Source organism: Vitis vinifera, chromosome 15, assembly GCF_030704535.1.
Source record: "Vitis vinifera cultivar Pinot Noir 40024 chromosome 15, ASM3070453v1".
NCBI lineage: Eukaryota > Viridiplantae > Streptophyta > Magnoliopsida > Vitales > Vitaceae > Vitis > Vitis vinifera.
In genome coordinates, this window is record NC_081819.1 from 285474 (window position 1) to 309069 (window position 23596).

The 23596-nt window shown below is 40.8% G+C and overlaps 1 protein-coding gene across 1 annotated transcript in view; it reads left to right on the forward strand.

Annotated features, from left to right (window-relative positions):
• Positions 1–23596, forward strand: part of LOC100245550 (uncharacterized) — a 151363-nt gene that overhangs the window by 43350 nt on the left and 84417 nt on the right. Inside the window, exons 9-11 of the mRNA XM_010662888.3 lie at positions 14619–14687; positions 14804–14883; positions 17051–17200. Coding sequence (XP_010661190.1) covers positions 14619–14687; positions 14804–14883; positions 17051–17200 — 299 coding nt within the window. The remainder of the gene's footprint in view (positions 1–14618; positions 14688–14803; positions 14884–17050; positions 17201–23596) is intronic.

The window sequence follows — 23596 nt, forward strand, 5'->3', positions numbered from 1 at the left end:
AAAAATTATTAAATATTTACAAGTTGGGTTCTTAAGCGCAAGAACCACAATTGCAATATAGTTGAAAAGAGATTCGAGTGTTGTTCTTTTCATAGGGATAGGGAATTATTTTTGGTGACTTGGAATACTACTATTGTTCTTGAGAATGAATAGTTTAATATTGAAACTATGGTGTGTTAAAGGAAATCAAAGGTGAATGTTCTCTGAATTTTAGTGATGAAAATAAGTAATCAATCGACTAAAAATTAATGAAAAAGAAAATTAGAGGAGGAAGAATTACAACCTTCATTACCTTGCTTCCTCGTAGTGTAAATGTTGTGACCCATGTCTATGACTGACACCACTAGAAGGGTTTTCCTGCCCTTGGTTACCCACATGGTTCTAAAGGAGATTTGGGTATAACTACCTAAATGCTCATTACCTCATATATCACTGTACCATCTACAATCCACCTTGGACATTCTTGAGTACTGGTGGCATGTGGTGACAACAATAGAGCAATTTTCCTTGCCTTAACTAATCCAAAATTAGCCTCAAGAATCGTAGCTCTGTACCTCAGACTCAATGAAGAAGAAAAATCACTCATTCACCTTAATTAATTACATCATTTATTTAACTGACAACAAACTCAAGTGAAGAAGCATTTTCTACTAGAAGTGAAGAGAAAATCAACTATGCATCAATTGAAAATTTAAATCCAAATGCTCCCAACATTGATGGAAAATGAAAAGGACTTTTCATTAAATTTGAAAAAGAAATTTAAAATATGATAGTTGAATTTTAACTAAAAAAGAACTATGTAGCCATCTTAGTCAATGAAATGATTGTGCCTTATTGCTCAATAAAAATCTTAACTAAGCTTCCTTACTTTCTCTTCAATGCTCTCTACCTCTTCGTCTTGCTCTCTTCATGCTTGCTATTTATAGAAGAAAAGGCTAATGTGGGAAGACAATCAACTGAGAGGGCAAATGGAATGTCCCTTCACCTTGCCAATCTTGAATAGTTGCATAACGAGGTGGCCTTTCATGCTTGTTAGTTGCTATGCATGCCATGGCAGTTGGAGCTTGTGGAAACTTTGATTCCCTTCTCGAGGCGTTGTTAATGGTCCTAGCAAGCTTTGCTTGAAGAATGCATGATGAAGTTTGAGAATGGGAAGAAATGAGTGAGATTTGGTGATTTGAAGTTCAAATCTCTACTAAAGGGAAGAGATAGAGAGCGAGAAATGAAGAAAGAGTGATTTGGGAAGGTCTCAAGGCTGCTCGGGCTTGAAAAAACATGAAAAAAGCTTACAATTGCAAAGAGGGGTCGTCTTGGATACTAGGCTCTTAGCCTAGAGAACTCAGTGTTTGCTACTAGCCTGGCGGGCAACCTAATGGGGAGCCTGGTGGGTAGACTAGCGAACACGTACTTCTTGCATCTACTCATTGGTTTTCGAAGTGGAATTAAGGAGGTAGTAATCCATCTTTCTTCTCGGTTTATTAACCCTTCCAAAGTGCCTTGTTTTAGTCGCCTTTTGCCCTTGTTTTTCTTGCAAAACTCACAAAATGGTTAAGACATCTTTTATTGATAAAATGTGGTAAATGAGATGCTCCTATGTATGAAATGTTGTGAATTGTATGATTTACTATGCTAATTAGTGAACAATTTTATACTAATTAAGCACCATTTTCCCTCTTCTTGCCCATACTTTCCTGTAATTATCTTCTTCCAAAATTATTCCCTTTTATTTAGGACCTAGTGTGTAGGCCTAAGTAGTTTGGAGGTTTGGGGTTTGGGAAGATTTCTTTGAGAATTTGTGTTGTATTTGTGGAAGTGGTTTTGGAGGTTCCATAGGAAAAATTATGCCTTTTGGCATTAGGTTATTTTGAGCATTTATGAGACACTTCTTAATGGTTGGGACATCAACAATATAATTAGATGGTCACACACTCGTTTTGTGGTGTGAGATGAGGCAAGAATTCGTTTGTGGGAAGAGGATTAACCTTTGTGTTCACAATTTTCAAGTCTTTATAGAGCTGTAACAATTAAAAAGTTCTTAATATCATCTATCCTTGGCAACGCCTTCTCTTTTTCTTGGAACCTTAATTTTCATTGCAACTGAATTGATGTGGAGATTAAGGACCTTAATAGACTCATGTCCTTTCTTACTCAAGTGCACTTGTCCTCATCCATCCTAGATGCAAGGGTTTGGGTATTATCCTCTTGAGGCTTATTCTTAGTAGAATCTTTCTTCTTCGTTGTGTCTAATATATATGGTCTAATTCCTTTTCATTTAGAATTTTTTTTAATGGAAATCTAAAGTCCTATCTAAGGTTAAGGCTTTTGCTTGATTAGTGGTACACAAGAATGCAAATATCATCGATGTGTTAAAGTTGAAAAGACCTTTGAAAGCCTTTAGTCTTGATTGGTGCATTTTATGTATGAGGAGTCAAGGGACGATTGACCATCTCTCTGTACATTGTCCGATAACTTTGGCCTATGACATAAGCTATTTAGAGATGCTAGGATGTGTAGGGTTTAACCTAGGAGTTTATCCAATATGATGAACATTTCAAATGTAGGTTTAGAGAGCTCCATTTAAGGTAAGACCCCTTGGAAAATCGCTTGTCTCACCTTACTTTGGATCGTGTGGTGAGAGAGGAATGCTAGGATTTTTGAGGATAAATGGAGGACATCAGAGATGTTGTAAGATCTACTCCACTTTTATTCCTTTTTTGGACCTCTTGTACTGAATATTTTAAAGGCATTCCTTTCAATGTCATTAAACTCAATTGGCATTTGGTGTATGGACGGTTGGATCACGAATGAGAGGAGCTTAGCCTGGGTTTGAGCAGATGATATCTTTGTATATTCTTCTGTGGTTTATCCCATTTTGTTCAGATCCCCTTGTATAGTTGAGGAGTCCATTATGTCTTGATTAGTTTTTTTGTATTTGTGGGGAGGATTCCTCATTCTTTTGATGAACTCTTTATTCATAATGCATGGATGTCTTGTTTCTGATAAAAAATAAATGATTCCCTTCTAGTGGAAGATTTCCAACACCATTTACCTAGAATAGTTTTATTGAGACTCAACAAACTTCTAAAGGCTAAGGCCCCCTCCTTCGTTTTCCATGCAAAATGTTAACCAATTGACTAGATGACGCTTTTTCTTCATAGCACCTTCGCTCCCCTGCCCAAAGGAAATCCATTTGAATTTTTAATTGTTTGCCTTAAGCTCATCTTCTTGGGATTACAAATAAGGAGATGAAGTAAATTGACAAGCTAGAGAGTATGCATTTTTGTCAATGTTAGCCTCCCCCCTTTTGATGAGTATTGTCTCTTTCATATAGCAAGTCATTTCTAAAATCTTTACTCCATCACATCACAAACTCGAGACTATTTGAAAGAGACTCCCAACAGTAACCCCGAATATTTGATGGGGAGGGTGCCCACCTTACATCTCAATACCATAGTTAGGTCCCCTACATCAGCAACCACCCCCATTGGGATGAATTCACTTTGCTCCAAATTGATTTTTAAACTTGAGATTGCTTCAAGTCACATGAGAACCAAACTATGTAGTTATGATTTTGGGGAACTAACTAAAAGTGTTCAATTGGTGGATTCCTAGTATGTGAGTCAGTAATGGATGTAGACTTGAAATGGAACCACTATAAGTATTGTTATCTTCTCAATTTGCATTGTGCTTGAATTTCTTATCTATTTTGCACTTAAAACATTGTTTTTTTTTTGATAAGTAAAAAGAAGTATATTAAACGAAAAGAGGAAACACCAAAAACCGGTGCCCTCTAAGTATACAGGGAGTATACACACCACCTTCCCCAACTAGGAGCCTATCCAGTCTACAAAACTTACAAGAGAAGAATGACTCTCTGCTAAGGAACCCTTGACCCACGACCAAAGATTACATACAAAAGAATACTTTAACCTTTGAAGGGAGAGATCCTCATCCCCAAACGCTAGCCTATTTCTCTCCTTCCATACTGACCAAAAAATACATAAAGGCGCCATATGCCAAGCCTTCTTGCGCCTTTTCCCCACAAACCCTCCATTCCACCTAAGAAAGGTTTCCTTCACTATACACGAAAGGGTCCAAGATATACCAAAAAGGGAGAAAAGAAGATTCCACAGGACCCGCATCTTGACACAATGCAGTAGGAGATGATCCACCATTTCTTCTTCAGATAGACAAAGAAAGCACCTATTTGCCAAAGAGAACCCCCTCCTTTGAAGTTGCTCCTGCGTTAAAACTTTATCCCAAGAAGCCTCCCAAGCAAAGAAAGCTGCCTTTGGAGGCACTCTTTCCCTCTAAATTCTTTCGCTAGGGAACATAAAAGAGCCCCCCGGCTCCATCATAGAATAAAGGGACCTAACTGAGAAAGCCCCATCATTTGAAGCTTTCCAGATCACACTATCTTCCTCCTCCCTTTGAGCCCTGAAAGCATGGATCTTTTGCAACAACCGCTCCACTAAATCAATCTCCCAATCATTAAACGCCCTTGTAAAAAGGGGAGTCCAACCATCCCCATCACCAATGGGATTCCAAACCTCCAAAACCCAAGCATTCTTCGACATGGACATGGAGAAAAGAGAGGGGAAAGATTCACAAAGTGGATCATCTCCACACCACTTGTCTTTTCAAAATTTCACTCTTTGCCCATTACCCATATGGTAAGCTACCCTGCTATCTAACAGCCCCCACTTCTTCCTAATTGCTTTCCAAAGCCCAACTTCGTTTCTCCCCATCACATCCCGAGTACTCTAGCTCCCCTCCTCTTCGCCATACTTGAGGCTAATTACACTCCTACACAACGCCTCTCTCTCATTAGCAAACGTCCAATTCCACTTACACAAAAGGGCACTATTCATCAAAGTTAAATTTCTCACCCCTAGCCCACCTTTTCTTTTCTCCAAGCACACCAAGTTCCATCTTACAAGGTGAGGTTTTTGGGCTAGAGCTCCCCCACCCCACAGAAAATCCCTCTGAATTTTCTCCAATCTCAACCTCACTTTTCTAGGCAAATAGAAGAGAGACATCAAATAAATAGGCATACTGGACAGAGTGCTTCTGATTAGGGTGAGTCTCCCCCCTTTAGATATGTACTGCCTCTTCCACATAGCAAGCCTTCTACGAAAACGCTCTTCAAGCCCATCCCAAACCGCCAAGGAATTGAAAGCTGCCCCTAAAGGCATTCCCAAATAACAAGAAGGAATCCCACCCACTTTACACCCCAACTCCAAGGCCAAACCCTCTATATTAAGCACCCTTCCCACTAGGATCATCTCACTCTTCTCTAAGTTAATCCTCAAACTCGAACACGCCGCAAACCACATGAGAAGCCAACTTAGATAAGTCATCTGATCTGAAGACTCCTCATGAAAAACCAACGTATTGTCTGCGAACAACAAATGCGAGATTTGCATCCCCTCACCCCTCCCACCACTCACCTTCCACCCAGATAAGTAGCCCCCACTAATAGCCCCCACTAATAGCCCTTCTCATCATACTGCTGAAAACCTCCATGGCGATCACAAACAAATAAGGGGAAAGGGGATCTCCTTGTCTTAACCCCCTCGTGCTTTGAAAAAAAACCGGATGGAGAACCATTAACTAACACGGAGAATTTCACTATGGAGATGCACCAATCTATCCACTTTATCCATCTCTCTCCAAACCCCATCTCTTTAAGAACAACCAACAAAAAGTTCCAACTAACACAGTCATAAGCCTTCTCTATATCCAACTTGCATAACACCCCTCCCACATTGTCTTTCAACCTTGAGTCCACAGCCTTGTTTGCAATCAGCACTGCATCCAAAATCTGTCTACCCTTCACAAAGGCATTTTGAGACTTTGAAATCACTTTCCCCATCACCTTTTTAATTCTATTGGCCAACAACTTGTAGAGGCTGCCTACAAGGCTTATAGGTCTGAAATCTTTCAAATCTTCCGCGCCTCCCTTCTTTGGAACTAAGACAAGGAAAGTTGCATTTAGAGATTTCACAAATCTGCCCCTCATGAAATTCCTTGAAAAAGCCTGTTGAGAGAGAGAGAAAGAAGAAAAACCTTAATTCTCATTCATGTAAAAATCTACTTACAATTGAGAGATATATATATATACAAGGCTAGGAGTCCTAACTACCATACATGTGACTTATATTAACAAGGAAAGATAATATACTATAAATACATTATATTCAACACTCCCCCTCAAGCTGGAGCATATACGTCATATGCACCAAGCTTGTTACAAATATATTTAATCCTAGGACCTCTGAGAGATTTAGTGAAGATGTCTGCTAGTTGATCATTTGAATTGACAAAACTTGTAGCAATACATCCTGATGCGATCTTCTCTCTAATAAAATGACAATCAACTTCAATATGCTTGGTCCTTTCATGAAAGACTGGATTGGATGCAATATGTAATGCGGCCTGGTTATCACAGATGAGTTTCATCTGTTCATCCTTTCCAAATCTCAACTCCTGAAGAAGATGTCTCAACCATATGAGTTCACATGTTGCCAAAGCCATAGCTCGATACTCGGCTTCAGCGCTAGATCTGGCCACTACATCTTGTTTCTTACTCTTCCAAGATATTAGATTACCTCCAATAAAAACACAGTACCCTGAAGTGGAACGTCTATCTGTGGGTGAGCCAGCCCAATCTGCATCTGTGTAACCAACAACTTGAGTATGACCTCTGTTCTCGTACAATACACCTTGGCCTGGTGTACTTTTGATATATCGAAGAATACGGATTACGGCATCCCAATGGCTATCACATGGTGACTGTAGGAATTGACTAACAACACTCACAGGAAAAGAAATGTCTGGACGAGTAATGGTGAGATAGTTCAATTTACCTACGAGCCGTCGATATCTCCCGGGGTCTCCTAAAGGCTCCCCCTGTCCTGGTACAAGTTTGACATTCGGATCCATAGGTGTGTCTACCGGTTTACAGTCTAACATACCGGTTTCTTCCAGGATGTCTAAAGCATACTTCCTTTGGGAAAGGACCACACCAGAACTGGATTGAGCTATCTCAATTCCCAAGAAATACTTGAGTTTCCCCAAGTCTTTGGTCTGAAAGTGGGTAAAAAGATGTTGCTTTAGTTTCTGAATACCATCCTGATCACTGCCTGTAATGACGATGTCGTCCACATAAACAACCAGATAAATACACTGCCCCAAGGAGTTATGATGATAAAAAACTGAATGGTCTGCTGTACTGCGAAGCATGCCAAACTCTTGAACAACAGAACTAAAACGGCTAAACCATGCTCGAGGAGATTGTTTCAAGCCATATAGAGAACGGCGTAACCTGCACACTAAACCAGACTCCCCCTAAGCAACAAAACCAGGAGGTTGCTCCATATAAACTTCCTCGGCAAGATCACCATGAAGGAAGGCATTTTTAATATCCAACTGATAAAGAGTCCAAGAACACATAGCAGCCATGGAGTGAAGTAAGCGGACAGAAGCAATCTTGGCAACAGGTGAGAATGTGTCACCATAATCAGAACCATAAACTTGAGTATAGCCTTTAGCAACTAAGCGGGCCTTAAGGCGATCAACCTGACCATCAGGACCAACCTTAACTGCATAGACCCAACGACAACCAACTGTAGATTTACCAGAGGGTAAAACAACAAGATCCCAAGTGCCATTAGAGTGCAGAGCAGCCATTTCATCCACCATTGCCTTTCGCCAGCCTGGATGGGAAAGAGCTTCATGGGTGCTCTTTGGAAGAGAAACAGAGGATATTAAAAATGCCTTCCTTCATGGTGATCTTGCCGAGGAAGTTTATATGGAGCAACCTCCTGGTTTTGTTGCTCAGGGGGAGTCTGGTTAGTGTGCAGGTTACGCAGTGACAATGCCAGGGAATATTTTTCAGCCCAATTTACTTCGTTTATGTCTCATCATGGGATTCTTCATCAGTCTTCTTGTGCTCATACTCCTCAACAAAATGGGGTAGCTGAACGCAAGAATCGACATCTTGTTGAGACAGCTCGTACTCTCCTCCTCCATAGTCACGTTCCTTTTCGTTTTTGGGGGGACGCTGTTCTTACCGCTTGTTATTTGATTAATCGTATGCCCTCCTCTGTCTTACACGATCAGATTCCTCACTCCCTTCTTTTCCCTGACCAACCACTCTATTTCCTTCCTCCTCGTGTCTTTGGTTGTACTTGCTTTGTTCATATTCTCACTCCTGGACAGGACAAGCTTTCCGCCAAAGCCAGTTCAATATTTCTATTCGTGTGTTACGCAGAGATGAATCTGAGGTGAGGTGATAGAGGCCTTGAGACTCACGTCCTATGCCAATCGTCTTCCCCGTACTCCGGTCCTGCAAGGTCACAAATTTATCAGAAAAGGTAATAGAACAATTAAGAGTACGAGTGATTTTGCTGATGGAAATAAGATTAAAAGGACATTCAGGAGTATAAAGGACAGAAGTGAGAGGTAGAGAAGGCAGAGGAAGGGCCAAACCAATACCTTTAGCCACAGTTTGAGAACCATTAGCTAAGGTAACAGTAGGTAAATCAGAGGTAGTAGTAATAGAGGAGAAAAGATCCTTATTACCAGATAGGTGATCAGATGCTCCAGAATCTAGAATCCAGGGTCCAAGAGAAGATGTGTGGGTAAGGCAGGCAGAGGCATTACCAGGCTGGGCAACAGAGGCAATAGAAGCCTGAGATGTCTGAGATGCGGAGGAGCTCGGAGGCTGAGGCAGCGGAGAATCAGAGGACTGGGCCATATGGGCAGTGCGAGGAGGTCTTCCATGTAACTGATAGCAACGATCGCGAGTGTGGCCAAGTTTATTGCAATAGGTGCAATGAGGACGTTGGCCTCTACCTCGGGTACCACTGCGTCCTCCTCGAGAGGTAGTTTGAGAAACTAACACAGAAGTATCTGAAGCGCTATCAGATGGCAAAGTCTGAGTGGACGAGATACGGAGGAGGCGAGCAAACACATCATCCAAGGACGGAACTGATGAACTACCAAGAATCTGATCACGAATAGGCTCAAGATCCGGACGGAGGCCAATAAGAGTAAGGACCATGAAGAACTTGTCAAGCTGTGTTTGTTGAGCCCCAACATCAGGAGTAAGAGGCATCACAGTCAAGAACTGCTCCTTAAGAGAGGCAATCTGACCAATATAAGTAGATAGATCCAAGTCCTGTTGGCTGAGATGGACAATAGCAGAAGCCACCTTATAAAGACGCTGGATATCATTCGTATATAATCCTTTGGCCTGAGTCCAAAATTTAAAACAAGTTTTATAGGCCTGAAGATGAAGAAGAATCCGAGGATCAACCGATTGCCATAATACACTACATAACTGTGCATCTATCTTCCTCCACTGTACGCGGTCAACCTCAGGGATATCTGCCTCCTGGGTAACCAAGTGATCCTCATATCCTTGACCCATAAACCAAAGTTCAACAGAGGCAGACCAGGAAAGATAATTTTCACTGCCAACCAATTTCTCTGAGGTAATCATAGGAGATCCAGAGATAACAGAGGTAAAGATCTGATTTTTGGTGGTCATATTCACATATTTGGATCGAAGAGAGCCCTAATACGGCTTCAGATTGCGGCGTGGCACCACCGAAAATGGGAGACGGCCTCAGATCGCGACGTGGTACCACCAGAAAGGTAGAAGAACACTTCCCAAGGCACGTGCAGGGATTGGGGTGGAGAGAAAGTAGCCGGAACTTCGCCGGAAAGGCTGTTTGGAGGGCTGACGGAGACAAAAATCCCCAAAAGAGGTACGTGCAGGGCTCGGATGGGAGAACCAGGTTGGTAGGGATGCTGGTCGGCGGCAGGCGAGGCTGGAGGAGGAGGCGCGTCGCCGGAAAACTCCTCATGCGCCCTCACGCGCGGGCGCGTGAGATGCAGTCGCCGGCCGGAAAATGGCGCGTGGCCGGCGCGTGGTTCCTCTTTTGGTGCCGGTGCCTTCACAAAAGTTGAAGATCTCCTCCAGGCGCTCCTTCTGGTATTGTCGGTGTCGGAAAAATAGGTTGCCGGAAAAGTTCGCCGGAAATTTCGCCGGAAAATTTCGCCGGCGGTGAGGGGTTTCTAACGACGTTCCGACTGACCGGAAAGTATTGGGAGATGGGGAAGGTGACCGGAATGAAACACGGTCACCGGAAGGTTTCCCGGAGTTGATGACACGGGAAACAGGAAAGAATTAGGTTGTCTTCCCTAGCTCTGATACCATGTTGAGAGAGAGAGAAAGAAGAAAAACCTTAATTCTCATTCATGTAAAAATCTACTTACAATTGAGAGATATATATATATATACAAGGCTAGGAGTTCTAACTACCATACATGTGACTTATATTAACAAGGAAAGATAATATACTATAAATACATTATATGCAACAAAGCCCATTATCTCAACCTTTACTAAATCCCAACTGAATAGCTAGAAAGCCATGGTGAAGCCATCCAGGCCGGGGGCTTTATCCTTGCCTAGATCTGAAAGTGCCACGAACACCTCCCCTTCCGTAAAAGGAATTTCTAGCCCCTCAGCCTCACTACTGTCTAATCTCATGAAAGGCAGCCCCTCAACTCCAGGACGCCACCCCCCTTCTTCTGTGTACAGATTATTAAAAGCTCCCACCACACTATTTTTAAGTCTTTCTCCTCCGTATGCCAACAATCATCCACTTTCAACCTAGACAACCAGTTCCTTCTGCTATGCACATTCGCCATCCTGTGAAAGAATCTAGTATTATTGTCCCCCTCCTTCAACCACAGTTCCCTTGACCTTTGTCTCCAAGAAATTTCTTCCCTCAACACCCAAGTCTTATAAGCCTCCATAGCCTCCTTCCTTGCTTCACAATCCTCCAGACTCAGAGTTGAATGATTCTCCAATTCATCCTAGTACACCACCTGACTAAGAGCTTCTCTTTTCTTAGTATCAATAACACCAAAAACTTCTTTATTCCAAGTCTTTAAAAGCACTTTTAAGGCTCTTAGTTTTGCATCTAGAACAAAGCTAAAAGACCCAGTAAAAGTTAAACTGCCCCACCACCTCTTCATCTGATCCATGAACCCCTTTTCCTCCGGCCACATATTCTCAAATTTGAATGGTGAAGGACCCCTCTTCAAACCTCCACCTTCTAGTAGGATGGGACAATGATCAGAGACTGGTCTAGCAAGGATCCCCTGCATGGCTCCATTGAACATTTTGTCCCACTCATCCGTTACTAAGAACCTGTCGAGCCTAGACTGTGACTGATTATTTAACCCACCTCGCCATGTAAAGGGACCCCCCTGTAAAGGATAATCCCTTAGCTCCAAATCCTCTACCACTTCTGTAAATCTTCTCATTGACGCAGATAGCCCGCCCCCCCTACTACGCTCTTCCGGGTATCTGATCATATTAAAGTCTCCCCTCACACACCAAGGATCTCTCCATAACCCTTTTATTGACCTAAGCTCCTCCCAAAAAACCTCTCTATCCCTTCTGCACACCGGCCCATAAACTCCAGTGAACACCCACCTCATCCCATCCATACAATTCTTGAACTGACAAGACATTGAAAACATCCCTTCTTCCACCTCCAACAATTCAACCACTTTGTTGTCCCAAAACACCAAAACACCTCCAGCTGCCCCCCTAGAGTTAATTGCTCTCCAATCAATATGTCTTCCCACCCCAAGGCTATGCACAATTCCCGTACTCATATCCTTGATTTTAGTCTCCTGCAAGCACACCACGTCCACTTTGTTGGATTTTATGACAGACTTAATGATTTTCCTCTTATCACTATCATTTGCCCCTCTAACATTCCATGATAAAATTTTTATCTTCATTTATACCCCGATTCAGAAGCCCCTCCAAACTTGCCTACATTGGAAGCCACTCTAGCTCTTTTATAGCTTACCGTCCATTCCAACTTCTTTAATTCCCTGTTGGATTTTGTGGCCGACGACTTTGTCTTTTATACTCCCTATCCTGGTTTTTTTGTTCAATTTTCCCCCTCATTCTCCTTAATAGGTATAGGATTTCCTCCTCAAACCCAACTGTTGTCATTCCCAAACAGTGATTGAATTTCGCAAGGCAGCTGGAGCTCCATCCTTCCTCTCCTTCCTCCTCTTCCACCTGAAGGGCCATCGTCTCCACTAATGGGCTTTCTGAAACCACTCCAAAAGGAACAATGGCTAGTTCGGGCCCACTTACATCACCCCCCGTCGCTCGCGGAGACAGGTTCCAATCTTCGTGGGCCGAGGAGTCTTCCAGCCTCTCTTCACACGGAGAGGCCCTACTCCTTGCTCCTTCCACTACCCCACACAATCCACTGGAAACCCCCACCTTCCCCGTCACAACACCATCTGGCCCCATGAAAGGAGTAGAAGGAGAAGAAGCCCCAAACCCCAAAGAGAAAATAGGGAGTTTGAGGTGAAGGGGGTACCTGGATGCTTCGTCCAAAAGCGCATCATCGGTGGGCTTCAGACGATTGAGGGATGACTCCATGCCGCCGACGTTACCCACAGCCAAAAGCTCCTGCTCCAGCTCCGCGAAAGACCCGTCAATCTCAGGGGGAGCCCTAGAAGGGACGGGCTCCCTTAAAGGAACCAAATAGGCCTCAAGCTTAAAAAGCCCAATAGGCTCCTCAAGCCCCTTGCCCCAGCCCATCTTAGGGCAAAAAGAGGAAGGGCCCTCGGCCCAACCCGCAGCGTCTCTTAAGGACGGCCCACCAACACCTTTAAAGCACTCCCAGCTACCAACCTTGGGCCCAGGCCCACACATTGAGAAGCCCACTACATGGTTTTTTGCCAGCTTGCCCTGTACGCTGTTAGCCGTCCTACTTTCACTGCCACACGCCACCTTCACTTCTGCCCCCCTTTTTTAAAATTCACCTTGAGGCTCCCGTACTCTAGATTCAGTGCATGAGGCTCCCCCACCTTCATCCCTAACCTCCCACTCACTTCTCATCTGCATCCAAGAACACGACATAGCCTGCATCACCCTCGGTGGGGCTTCCCACCACAGACAAAGCATCCATCTAGAGTTACCAGCCTCCACTGGCAGCGACCCTGGCCAATTCATTCCCGAATCTTTGACTAAAATCCGAGCCCACTGCAGCTGGGAAAAGAGGGTCGTTTCCTCATCCACAACGACAAATCCCCCACAACACTCTCCAATACGCTTGAAAACCTCCCTACTCCAAAGATGAAGAGGAAGTCCTACAACTCTCACCCAAACTTCCTTAGCAAGGCTCTCTTTCCAGGTGCACCCCACTTCCGGATCCCACCTTTGCAGTAGAAAATCTCTATCCTTAAAACGTCTGCTCCCTCTAAAAAGCACCATATCAGCTTCCCATTTGTTTTGAAACTCAAACAACACCAGGGCCCCACCCAACCTGGATATTCTTAGCTCCCCTTTCAGCATCCAACTCTCATACGCCCATCTCTTCAAAGAAGGCAGTAGCGGAATAGACTCAGGACTACCACCGAAACAACCCACCAGGCAATGCCCAAGCTGCTCCTCCTTGCACATCATTTCCTTTTCCCCTAGGTGCACCCTCAAAGAATCCCCTGACTCACCTGTTTTCCCTTTTACTACTTCTGCATACGAACCTGACTCATTTTCTGAGGTATTGACACTGCTCTCCACCTTGCCCATAGTTGAATCACACTGGTAGCTATTCCTCACAACTGGGGAGGAGACCCCAAGAGCCCTCAATTTCTTAGCCAACAGAAACCAACCCCCTACTTAGCCATTTCCTTCTGGGAAAACTAAACAGAACTTTTTCCCTTCCACATCTCTGACCGAGCAGAGTAAAAATATCCCAGCCACATTAGATCGACATTCTAGTCTGAATTTTCTTGTTTCTTCATCCCAAACTTTTAAAAGCCTCGAGTTAGACTCTCCTTTACACCAAACTTCCACACCTTCCAACAAAAGACTTAAACCTTTTTCTCCAAATCTTATCCAAGATGAAAGGCCTTTACTCCTTTCCCAAATAGTTCCTCTCAGCTTACCTCGGACCTCTTCAATGGAGATTTCGAATGCCATAGATTCAACGGCAAACCAGCACTTACCTCCTTTCGAGACGCCATTGGAGTCCCTCACTCCCATACTCTCAGTAAGCACCAGGATCTTGCTTAATAAATGGCTGCTTAATACAATTAAAAGACTGTAAGGTGTCAAAATTTGGCTTTTCAATGGCACATGTTGAGTTGTCTTTCTTATTATTTTGCAATTAAAAAATTGTTGAGTTGAAATCTTTATGGTTTGCATTGCTAAAAGTTCATGTTTTTTAAAGGACACTATGTGCCATTGAAAAGCCAAATTTTTGACACCTTACATGTGCTACTTCTGGATTTGACACTAGACATCCACCATTTTATCAATTGTGCATTTTAAGCGTACTAAGGAAGTTAATTCAATGGATATAGTTGTTTTAATCATAAAATGTGGATTCTTTTCGTAAAGTTGTGGTTTGCCTCCTCTTTTTCTCTAGAGGAAATCCCTTTTTCCTCCTATTTTTCTTGTTTGATTAATAAATTTCACCTTTAATATAAAATAAGGAGAATGAAATGATTTCTATTTGATTTCTGATAATGCATTAGCTACTGTTTGTTCTTTTATGTAGGTGAACAGATCAGGAAAGCTAGAGAATGATGCACCACAATATTCCATTAATGCTGAGTTGACTAGCTTGGTTGGTTCAGTTTTTTATAGGTGTTACATAAAATTTTCTGTCTGTTCATTCAACTGATGTGTTAATCTTGATCAAAGCTGCATTTTTTTTTTTTTTTTTTTTTGCAATTTTGTTAGGTCATGTCTTTGGATGAGGTTCAGTTGCAACAAATCCTGAGTCTATGTGATTATTTATGCACAAGTCGATTGAGAGAGAAGTAAGTCCACTATGAAGTCATCATTTTTTGTCCCTATTACCTTTTTTCTTTGACAGTTGTAGATAAGTCTCTATATAAATATGGATTGCTCATTAGTGTTTGTTTATCTTGAAGCTACTTGTTTCTTGTGGAAATATCACAAAGTTTGGTTTTGTAGTTTGCTGAGTAGGTTTCTATCTTTTTTTTTAATGGTAGCTCATTGTTCAATGTATTACTCATTTTTCTTCTTGACTAACTGATAATTTTTTTCTTGTGAGAAAAAGGTTGATGTTGCTTGGAAGCTGATTTTCCTGTGTTTTACTTTATTGTTGTTGAGAATCCTGCTAACATTTTGTTTTTTGTTTCTTTCTAGCCTTTTGGCACTACTCCAGGTGTACTAGGCATGCAGCCCCCTTTTTTGGTTGGTGTTGGTTAATATATACTCATAGTTTGCGTATCAAAATTTTTTTTTCTTTAGAAAAAAAATTCTAAAGCTTTAATTTGAGATGGTTCCAAGGAATCATTTTGTTTTCCTGAAAGCATTTCACTTTTTGTGATTGTGATTTTGCTTGATTTTCCGGTTTTCTCCATGTTTCTTGGTGTGTATGTTGTTTGAATTTGTTCTTGAGAGTGTTAACAGATAGCAGGTAATTGTCCCTTGAAGATGTTCTCTTCTTGCCATTTCTCTCTCTGATAGGTAACAGGAAGATGTGTGTTAATAAAAAAAGATGTGAATAGAAAGAAGGATGCTCTATCCTTAGATTACTCACAAAAAGAAAGAGACTAAAGTAAAGCTACTTACAAAACACTGTGTGTGTGAGATATGAAATCACAATAGAGTATGTTAATAAAAGATAACTGAATACAAAGAAGAGTGCTCTCCTTAAACCAAGTGTAAGAAAAAAGAAACTAAAGTAAAGTGTGTTAATAAAAAAAAAAAGTGATGATGTTGGACTTGATTCATTTCTTTGTTTCATTTTGGGCATACAATACTGATGTTTTCTAACCTTTCCCTTTGAGCGCCATTCAGTTTTGTTGGCTCTTTGTATGTACTTCTTAGGGTTGGACTTACTTGGTGAGGATTTGAGTTGAGCTTTCAAGTTGTATTTTTGTTTAGTCTTTTATTCTTTTTGTACAAATCTCCTTGTAAAGTGGAGGTTTTCATGGATCAAGTTTGTATTTCATGGGGAGGATTTCTCATCCTTCTTATGTTTTATTATCTTTAATTAATACATTTTTGGTTTCTAATTTAAAAAAAAAAAAGGAAGGGCGCTCTATCCTTAGACCAAGTACAAAAAAGAAGTGACTAAAGTAAATTTATTACAAAACTCTCTCTCTCTCTCTCTCTCTCTCTCGTAGGAAACCAGAAAGTGTCTGTTAATGAAATAAGTGAGTATGAAAAAGGATGGTTTATCCTTAGACCAATTATAAGAAGAAATAGGCTGAAGTAGACATATTTTGCTAGAGCTGCTAATGAGATATAGAAAACAGTGGCGTAATGCTTTCCATGAAAGCATTACTCAGAAGGTAGGAAGCCCTTAATCAAAAGCCTCAGTCAAGGAGGTTCTTGCTTAGCTTAGATGTTTTCCCCATCTGCACCTACAAACCCCAGACCTTTAAACTTGAATTTGAATAATGTGCAGTGCAACAAGTCAAACTCCTCTAGCAAGGTGAATAGAGCATCACCATGAATTGGTAGAAAATATTTTGTTGTGGTTCTTATGAGCTTAAGGGGTATTGCATTTTCTCTCATGGATTTTGTGAGTTTTCATTGGCTATGATAGTATTTACAGCAGCTTCTTACTGAGCTATTTTCACACAAATTTATTTTCCCTTTTCATGAGAAGGAATGGGGAAAGCTGACGTCTATTGGAGTTGTTACTTTTTGTTGTTTTCCTTTGTTTTTAGGTGAAATTATATGGTCCATGCATTGAGAAAATTGTGTTGGTGGCATTTGAATTCTTTGATTCCTTTGAAAAGGAAAATGATGATCTTGTTGACTCCCTTTTATTCCTCCTCCCCCACCCCCAAAACTCTTCCAACCCCCAACTCCCCCCCCCCCCTCCCCCCCTTTTTGGTTCACATGGTCATATTTGAGTGAGAATATCTGTTGTAACAAGTTAGCATTAATAACATCTAAAACCCAAAAACAGTCTAAATCTGTTTGTATTGTGATTGAATGTTACAGGTATGGACGCTATCGACCTTCCTCTAATCTGCTATCCAGAAAGGTTGAGGGTTGGCAAAAGATGTGGTGGCACTATGCACAAGCATCTGTTCTGTCAGATGTTCGTAAGAAATTAAAAAGAACGTCATGGACATACTTTGGACAACGATTGTAAGTGTATTGGTCATCAAGATATGATCCGTTTCAAGGCATTCTTGAATGTCATCGAGCATGAATTTACTTGTTGGTGTGTTTGATAATGCAACTTGCAATTTGAAGCTTCTAACATTTTTCATAACAAAATCTGAATTCCTTGCATTGTTTCCCAAATATGTATCCTGAATCCTTCACCCAAGGTTGCTTTCTTTTTTCTTACTAGTTAAAGACATGAACATGTAAAAAAAGGTAGATTATGAGCAAGGGAGCTTGATATGTGTCACTCAAGCAGGGGAAGACAAGCAAAATTCCATAAGTAATAAGGTTACTAAGACACTAAACAAAACTCAAAGGTAAGTATGGGCTACTGATCATTGGCAGGGATGCCAATTCTATGGTCAAAATTTCTTATGGAAGCCCTTGGAAAGCTATTTTTAGGGATTTCAAGCCTTCTTCCTCATGTTAGATACAAGAGGAAATGATAAAATGAAGGATAAGCTGTCCTTCAAGCCAAGCAAAGAAACATCTCTTTTTTTATTTTTTCATTATTTTCCAATAATTTTCTTTATTCAATGAATTTGGTTTGTTTTTGATATATATATATATATATGTATTAAAAAAAAACTTGTTCATTGTGCTTATTCAATGTTTGTTTGTTTTCATAATAAACTATGGCTGGTAGTTGTATTAAGAAATAGTGAGATATGCATGAAGGATAAGAATTACCTTAGAAAAAAGGGTACATGTACGAGCTCCAATAAAATCATTGGTGGTTAGTATCCGAATAGATATATGTGAACAAATATATATATATATATATATATATATATATATATATATATTTGGATCAGAAACAAACAATTCATTTGTTGAATTGGACTAGGATATACAAAAGATAGATGAGTTTTTCTTTGTTAAAAAACAAAGTTTGGCCAAAGAGAAGAGTGAGCTATAGGTAGTGGAGCATAAAAGGATTAGAAGTAATTTATATTGCTCGAACTCTTCAAGTTCACCAAATAGATATGTTTTGATATGAGAAGTCATGGTTGTGGTTGTGAGGTGTTTGTTTGATACTCTGTTTTGCGTGAGGATGATTGTTTGATTTTGATTGATCTTTTTTATTTTTTTATTTTTAACTTCCTTAGTAGATAACTACATTTAGAATGTAAGGAAATTCTGGATTGCTCCAATCACTATCCTCAGACAAGTTAGGTGCATGCAATTCTTCCTAGGCATCTAGATCTATGCATAGAGGAAAACATAGGTATAAAAAACAACCTAGATCTAGAGAATAGTGCTTTACCTCAGATCAATTCTTGTCAGTGTAGAATGCACTAAATCCGTAGAAGATCTCATAAATTCAGAGTCTTCCACCTGATGGCTTTTTTCGGATTGTGACATGGGAGGGGTGGAAACCTCTGGGAGGGTTGGTGGCTGGGTTTCTCTCTCTCTAAGTGAGTGGAATGCAAGATTGGAGCCTTAACCCCTAAGTCAGGTATGTATAAGCTTCTAGTGGGCTTAAGTGACTTGAGCCCATCCTAGGCTTAGATCACTTAAACTAGCTTACATGGGTCATAATTGATTAATTAATTTAATCAAAATTCAATTAATCAATTAGCTTAGTCTAGAGAGACCATTCACAAGCTCTTGTGCAACATTGCATATTTACCAAAATGTCCTTGTGCATACAAGTGAACAAAGAACATAACCAATCCTCATAAACTGTGTCACTATGGAAATTAAGCTTGAGTAGGGATCATTGGAACCCATAGGTAAATACTAATTCTCTTAGAATCCAATTCTGAAGTTGTCTTAACATCCCACTATAGATAGTCAACTATAGTTCAATATTTTATGTAATTAGAACAAGATAAAAGTGCTTGGGTCCATGTCCTATTATCTAGTGTATGCAAGCTCCTTATGAATTGGTGTTCGTAAACCAACAAGGTGAATGCTATCGATCTCTCAAGATTATTTCTACAATCCTTGAGTCTCTCAAGATTATTTTTATAATCCTTGAGCCTCCAATCCTCTTATTATGTGATCAATTGACATACTTTAGCTCATAAAGAGCTTGTGTTAAGTTCCAATTAAGGAACTATTATGACCATAGATTTTCTAACCACACTTCCTTAGGATACATTGTCTCAATCTCCATGAGATATCATGATGCCTCAATTAAGAATCCCCGTTATCACCGAATTCCATTAATAGTGACCATGAATTAAGATTAAACTTACTTAGATTATCATTTCATTTAGTCTAATATTGGATTAAACAAAGTATAAGATAAAATATTATATTATCAATCATAGAGATAATAAGATGGAGGGTTATCAATCTAGTCTTGATGGAAGTAATGGCAATTTAATTTCAATAATGACTATAATGATGATGCCTAAAGCTTCTCTAGAATGTTTAATCTCTTATTTTGTTTTTTATTTTTCTTTTTAGATGTTTGAAAAATTAGAATATACATTTAGATAGAATGAATATCTTTAAACAATATGATGTTTTTTATAATATGGGGTATGATATTTAACACTTTCAATAATTATTACTATTTTGTTAATTTTATAAGACATTGTGAGTGATGAAAAATAGTGTTGATTGTTGAAGACAACACTTATATTGGTTAAATATTGAATAGGTAAATATATGTATATTTTTTATCGTCTTACTATAGTTAGGCTATCACCTTGTTTTTCGCCTTAGGCTAAAAGGAGTCTTATCGCCTTGATATCGCCTTTTCCTTTTGACAACACTGCTCGAGACGAGGTTGGGGTGGGTTTAGTGTTGCCTAGCCTTGTCCTATCTCACCCCAATTATATATAAAGCTAACTTTAAAAATTGATTTAATTTAATTTTTATTTTCTCATTTTAATATATATAAATAATAAAAAAATTACCTTTCAATAAAATAAGTTATAAAATTTTATAATAATTATAAATAATTTAAAAAAGTTTTTATTTTTTAATTAAAAGGGATGGGATGGGTATGAGAGATTCAGATACTCACCCTATCTTGTTCTGTTAATTTTTTTTTAATGGGGGTGAGGATGAAAATTATCTTGAATAAATAGGGCAGGGTTGGGATGGGGGTGACTCTTACCAAACTCGCCTCATTGCCATCTCTAGTTAAAACCATTGCAAAATTTGAAATAAGTTTAGTGTTCTCTTAAGGTTGGGAGACCATATAATATAATAACTTGGGTGAGGTCATGACTACCTGATAGCCTTATGTCATGACTCATCATAGGAACCTCAGGCTGATGACCAAGACCCGTTATCCTTCCAATTAGGAGGTAGTGCACTACAACTTGAATGGGATTGCCAAGTCCATGAGCCCATTGTGAACAAATCTACTTGTAAGGAGCCCATGACTTGGACTTTTCATACAACTTTTAATGCACCTAAATCATGTACAATGCAAAAAATGTCAGATTAGAATGCTCATAAGATATAATACACGAAATATGATAATACACATGCCATATGAGCCATAGAGATGTCTGCTAGAAGAGGAGGCAGATGTTGGTTTGGAGTGGACTCAAAGTCCTTTGAAATTTCTGTGGATGTGTCTGGGGAGAGACTTAAGGGAATCATTGTGGAAAAGAGCAGAGGTTTTACTTCATGGATCAGGTTTGGGAACTTCAGTTTGTGTTGTTTGTTGGAAGGAGTAGAGGCTTGTTGTAGGGGTGAACTTGTTCAGAGATTTGTTAAAAGTTGGGAAGATGGAGGAAGGAAGTTTAAGTTGGAAAGTCGTGCAAATGAGGCAGACGGGTTTTTATTGTGTTCAGTGGTTGACTCGGAATCAAAGAGGTATTGTTTAGTATTTCCAAAGGGGAAAGGTTTTTTGGGAGGTTGGGTCTTATCGGCTGAAAAGCTTCGCTTTCTTGGAGTTTTGACTCGAGATAAGCCTAGGGGAGTTTTCGCTTTATATGGGACAGGGTGTAGAGATGGGGAATCTGAGGGCAAGGCCAAAAAATCCTATGTTGATGTGGTGAAAACAAGAGCGAAAAAATTAGGGGAAGCAATGTGGTTACAGCTAGGGGAGAAAGATGTGCTAAGCGGAAGGGAGTTTTTGGACCGATGCCTGGTTGGGAGATAGGGACAGTCTCCCGTGTCGGCCCCATATATGTCCGCTCTGGGCAACTAGGGAAGATCCCTTTGGAATGTTAAAGGAGGGGTGAAGTTTGCGAGGTTGGGGGGCCCTTTCATTCTGATTGAATTTGAGAATAAAGAAGAGGTAGGCAAGGTGCTCTTAAGAGGACATCGATGGTTTAAGGAATCATTTTTACACTTGGATAGGTGGGACCTGTTGAATATAATGTATATATAGTGTACAGTCTTTCCTTTATTAATATAGGTTACATGTATGGTAGTTAGTTCTCCTAGGCTTGTATATATATATATACTTCTCAATTGTAAGTAGTCAATAATATGAATGAGAATTAAGGTTTTCTTCTCTCCCACTCAACATGGTATCAGAGCCAAGGGAGAAAACCTAATTCTTTCCAGTTTCCTCGTGTCATCAATTCCGGGAAACCTTCCGGTGACCGTGTTTCATTCCGGTCACCTTCCCCATCTCCCAAAACTTTCCGGTTAGTCGAATAGTCGTCAGAAAACACTAACCGCCGGCAAATTTTCCGGTGAACTTTTCCGGCGACATCTTTTTTTGACACCGACCACACCAAGAGGAGCGCCTGGAGGAAATCTCCAACTTTTCCCAAAGCACCGGAGCCAGAAAACAGTCCACGTGCCGGCCACACGCACTTTTACGTCCGGCGACTGAATCTCACGCTTCGGCGCGTGAGGGTGCGTGAGGCCTTTTCCGACGACGCGTCTCCTCCTCCAGCATCGCTTGACTCCGACCAGCCTCCCTACCTCCCTGGTTCTCCCATCCGAGCCCTGCACGTACCTCTTTTGGGGATTTTTGTCTTCGTCAGCCCTCCAAACAGTCTTTCCAGCGAAGCTCCGACTACTTTTTCTCCACCCCAATCCCTGCACATGCCTTGGGAAGTGTTCTTCTACCTTTCTGGTGGTACCACGCCGCGATCTGAGGCCATCTCCCTTTTTTGGTGGTGCCACGCCGCAATCTGAAGCCGTATTAGGGCTCTCTTCGATCCAAACATACTTCATTCTCCAGATAAGTGGATATGACTACTAAAACTTCTATTTTTTCCTCTGTCATATCTGGATCTCTTATAATTACTTCGGAGAAATTGGTTGGCAGTGAAAATTATCTTTCCTGGTCTGCTTCTGTTGAACTTTGGTTTATGGGTCAAGGATATGACGATCACTTGGTTACTCAGGAGGCAGATATCCCTGAGGTTGACCGCGTACAGTGGAGGAAGATAGATGCACAGTTATGTAGTGTATTATGGCAATCGGTTGATCCCAAGATTCTTCTTCATCTTCGGGCCTACAAAACTTGTTTTAAATTTTGGACTCAGGCCAAAGGATTCTACACGAATGATATCCAGCGTCTTTATAAGGTGGCTTCTGCTATTGTCCATATCATCCAACAGGACTTGGATCTATCTACTTATATTGGTCAGATTCCTCTCTTAAGGAGGAGTTCTTGACTGTGATGCCTCTTACTCCTGATGTTGGGGCTCAACAAAAACAGCTTGACAAGTTCTTCATGGTCCATACTTTTATTGGCATCCGTCTGGATCTTGAGCCTATCCGTGATCAGATTCTTGGTAGTTCATCAGTTCCGTCCTTGGATGATGTGTTTGCTCTCCTCCTCCGTATCTCGTCCACTCAGACTTTGCCATCTGATAGCACTTCAGATTCTTCTATGTTAGTTTCTCAAACTACCTCTCGAGGAGGACGCAGTGGTACCCGAGGTAGAGGCCAACGTCCTCATTGCACCTATTGCAATAAACTTGGCCACACTCGCGATCGTTGCTATCAGTTACATGGACGGCCTCCTCGCACTGCCCATATGGCCCAATCCTCTGATTCTCCGCTGCCTCAGCCTCCGAGCTCCTCCGCATCTCAGACATCTCAGGCTTCTATTGCCTCTGTTGCCCAGCCTTGTAATGCCTCTGCCTGCCTTACCCACACATCTTCTCTTGGACCCTGGATTCTAGATTCTGGAGCTTCTGATCACCTATCTGGTAATAAGGATTTTTTCTCCTCTATTACTACTACCTCTGCTTTACCTACTGTTACCTTAGCTAATGGTTCTCAAACTGTGGCTAAAGGTATTGGTTTGACCTTTCCTTTGCCTTTTCTACCTCTCACTTCTGTCCTTTATACTCCTGAATGTCCTTTTAATCTTATTTCCATCAACAAAATCACTCGTACTCTTAATTGCTCTATTACCTTTTCTGATAAATTTGTGACCTTGCAGGACCGGAGTACGGGGAAGACGATTGGCATAGGACGTGAGTCTCAAGG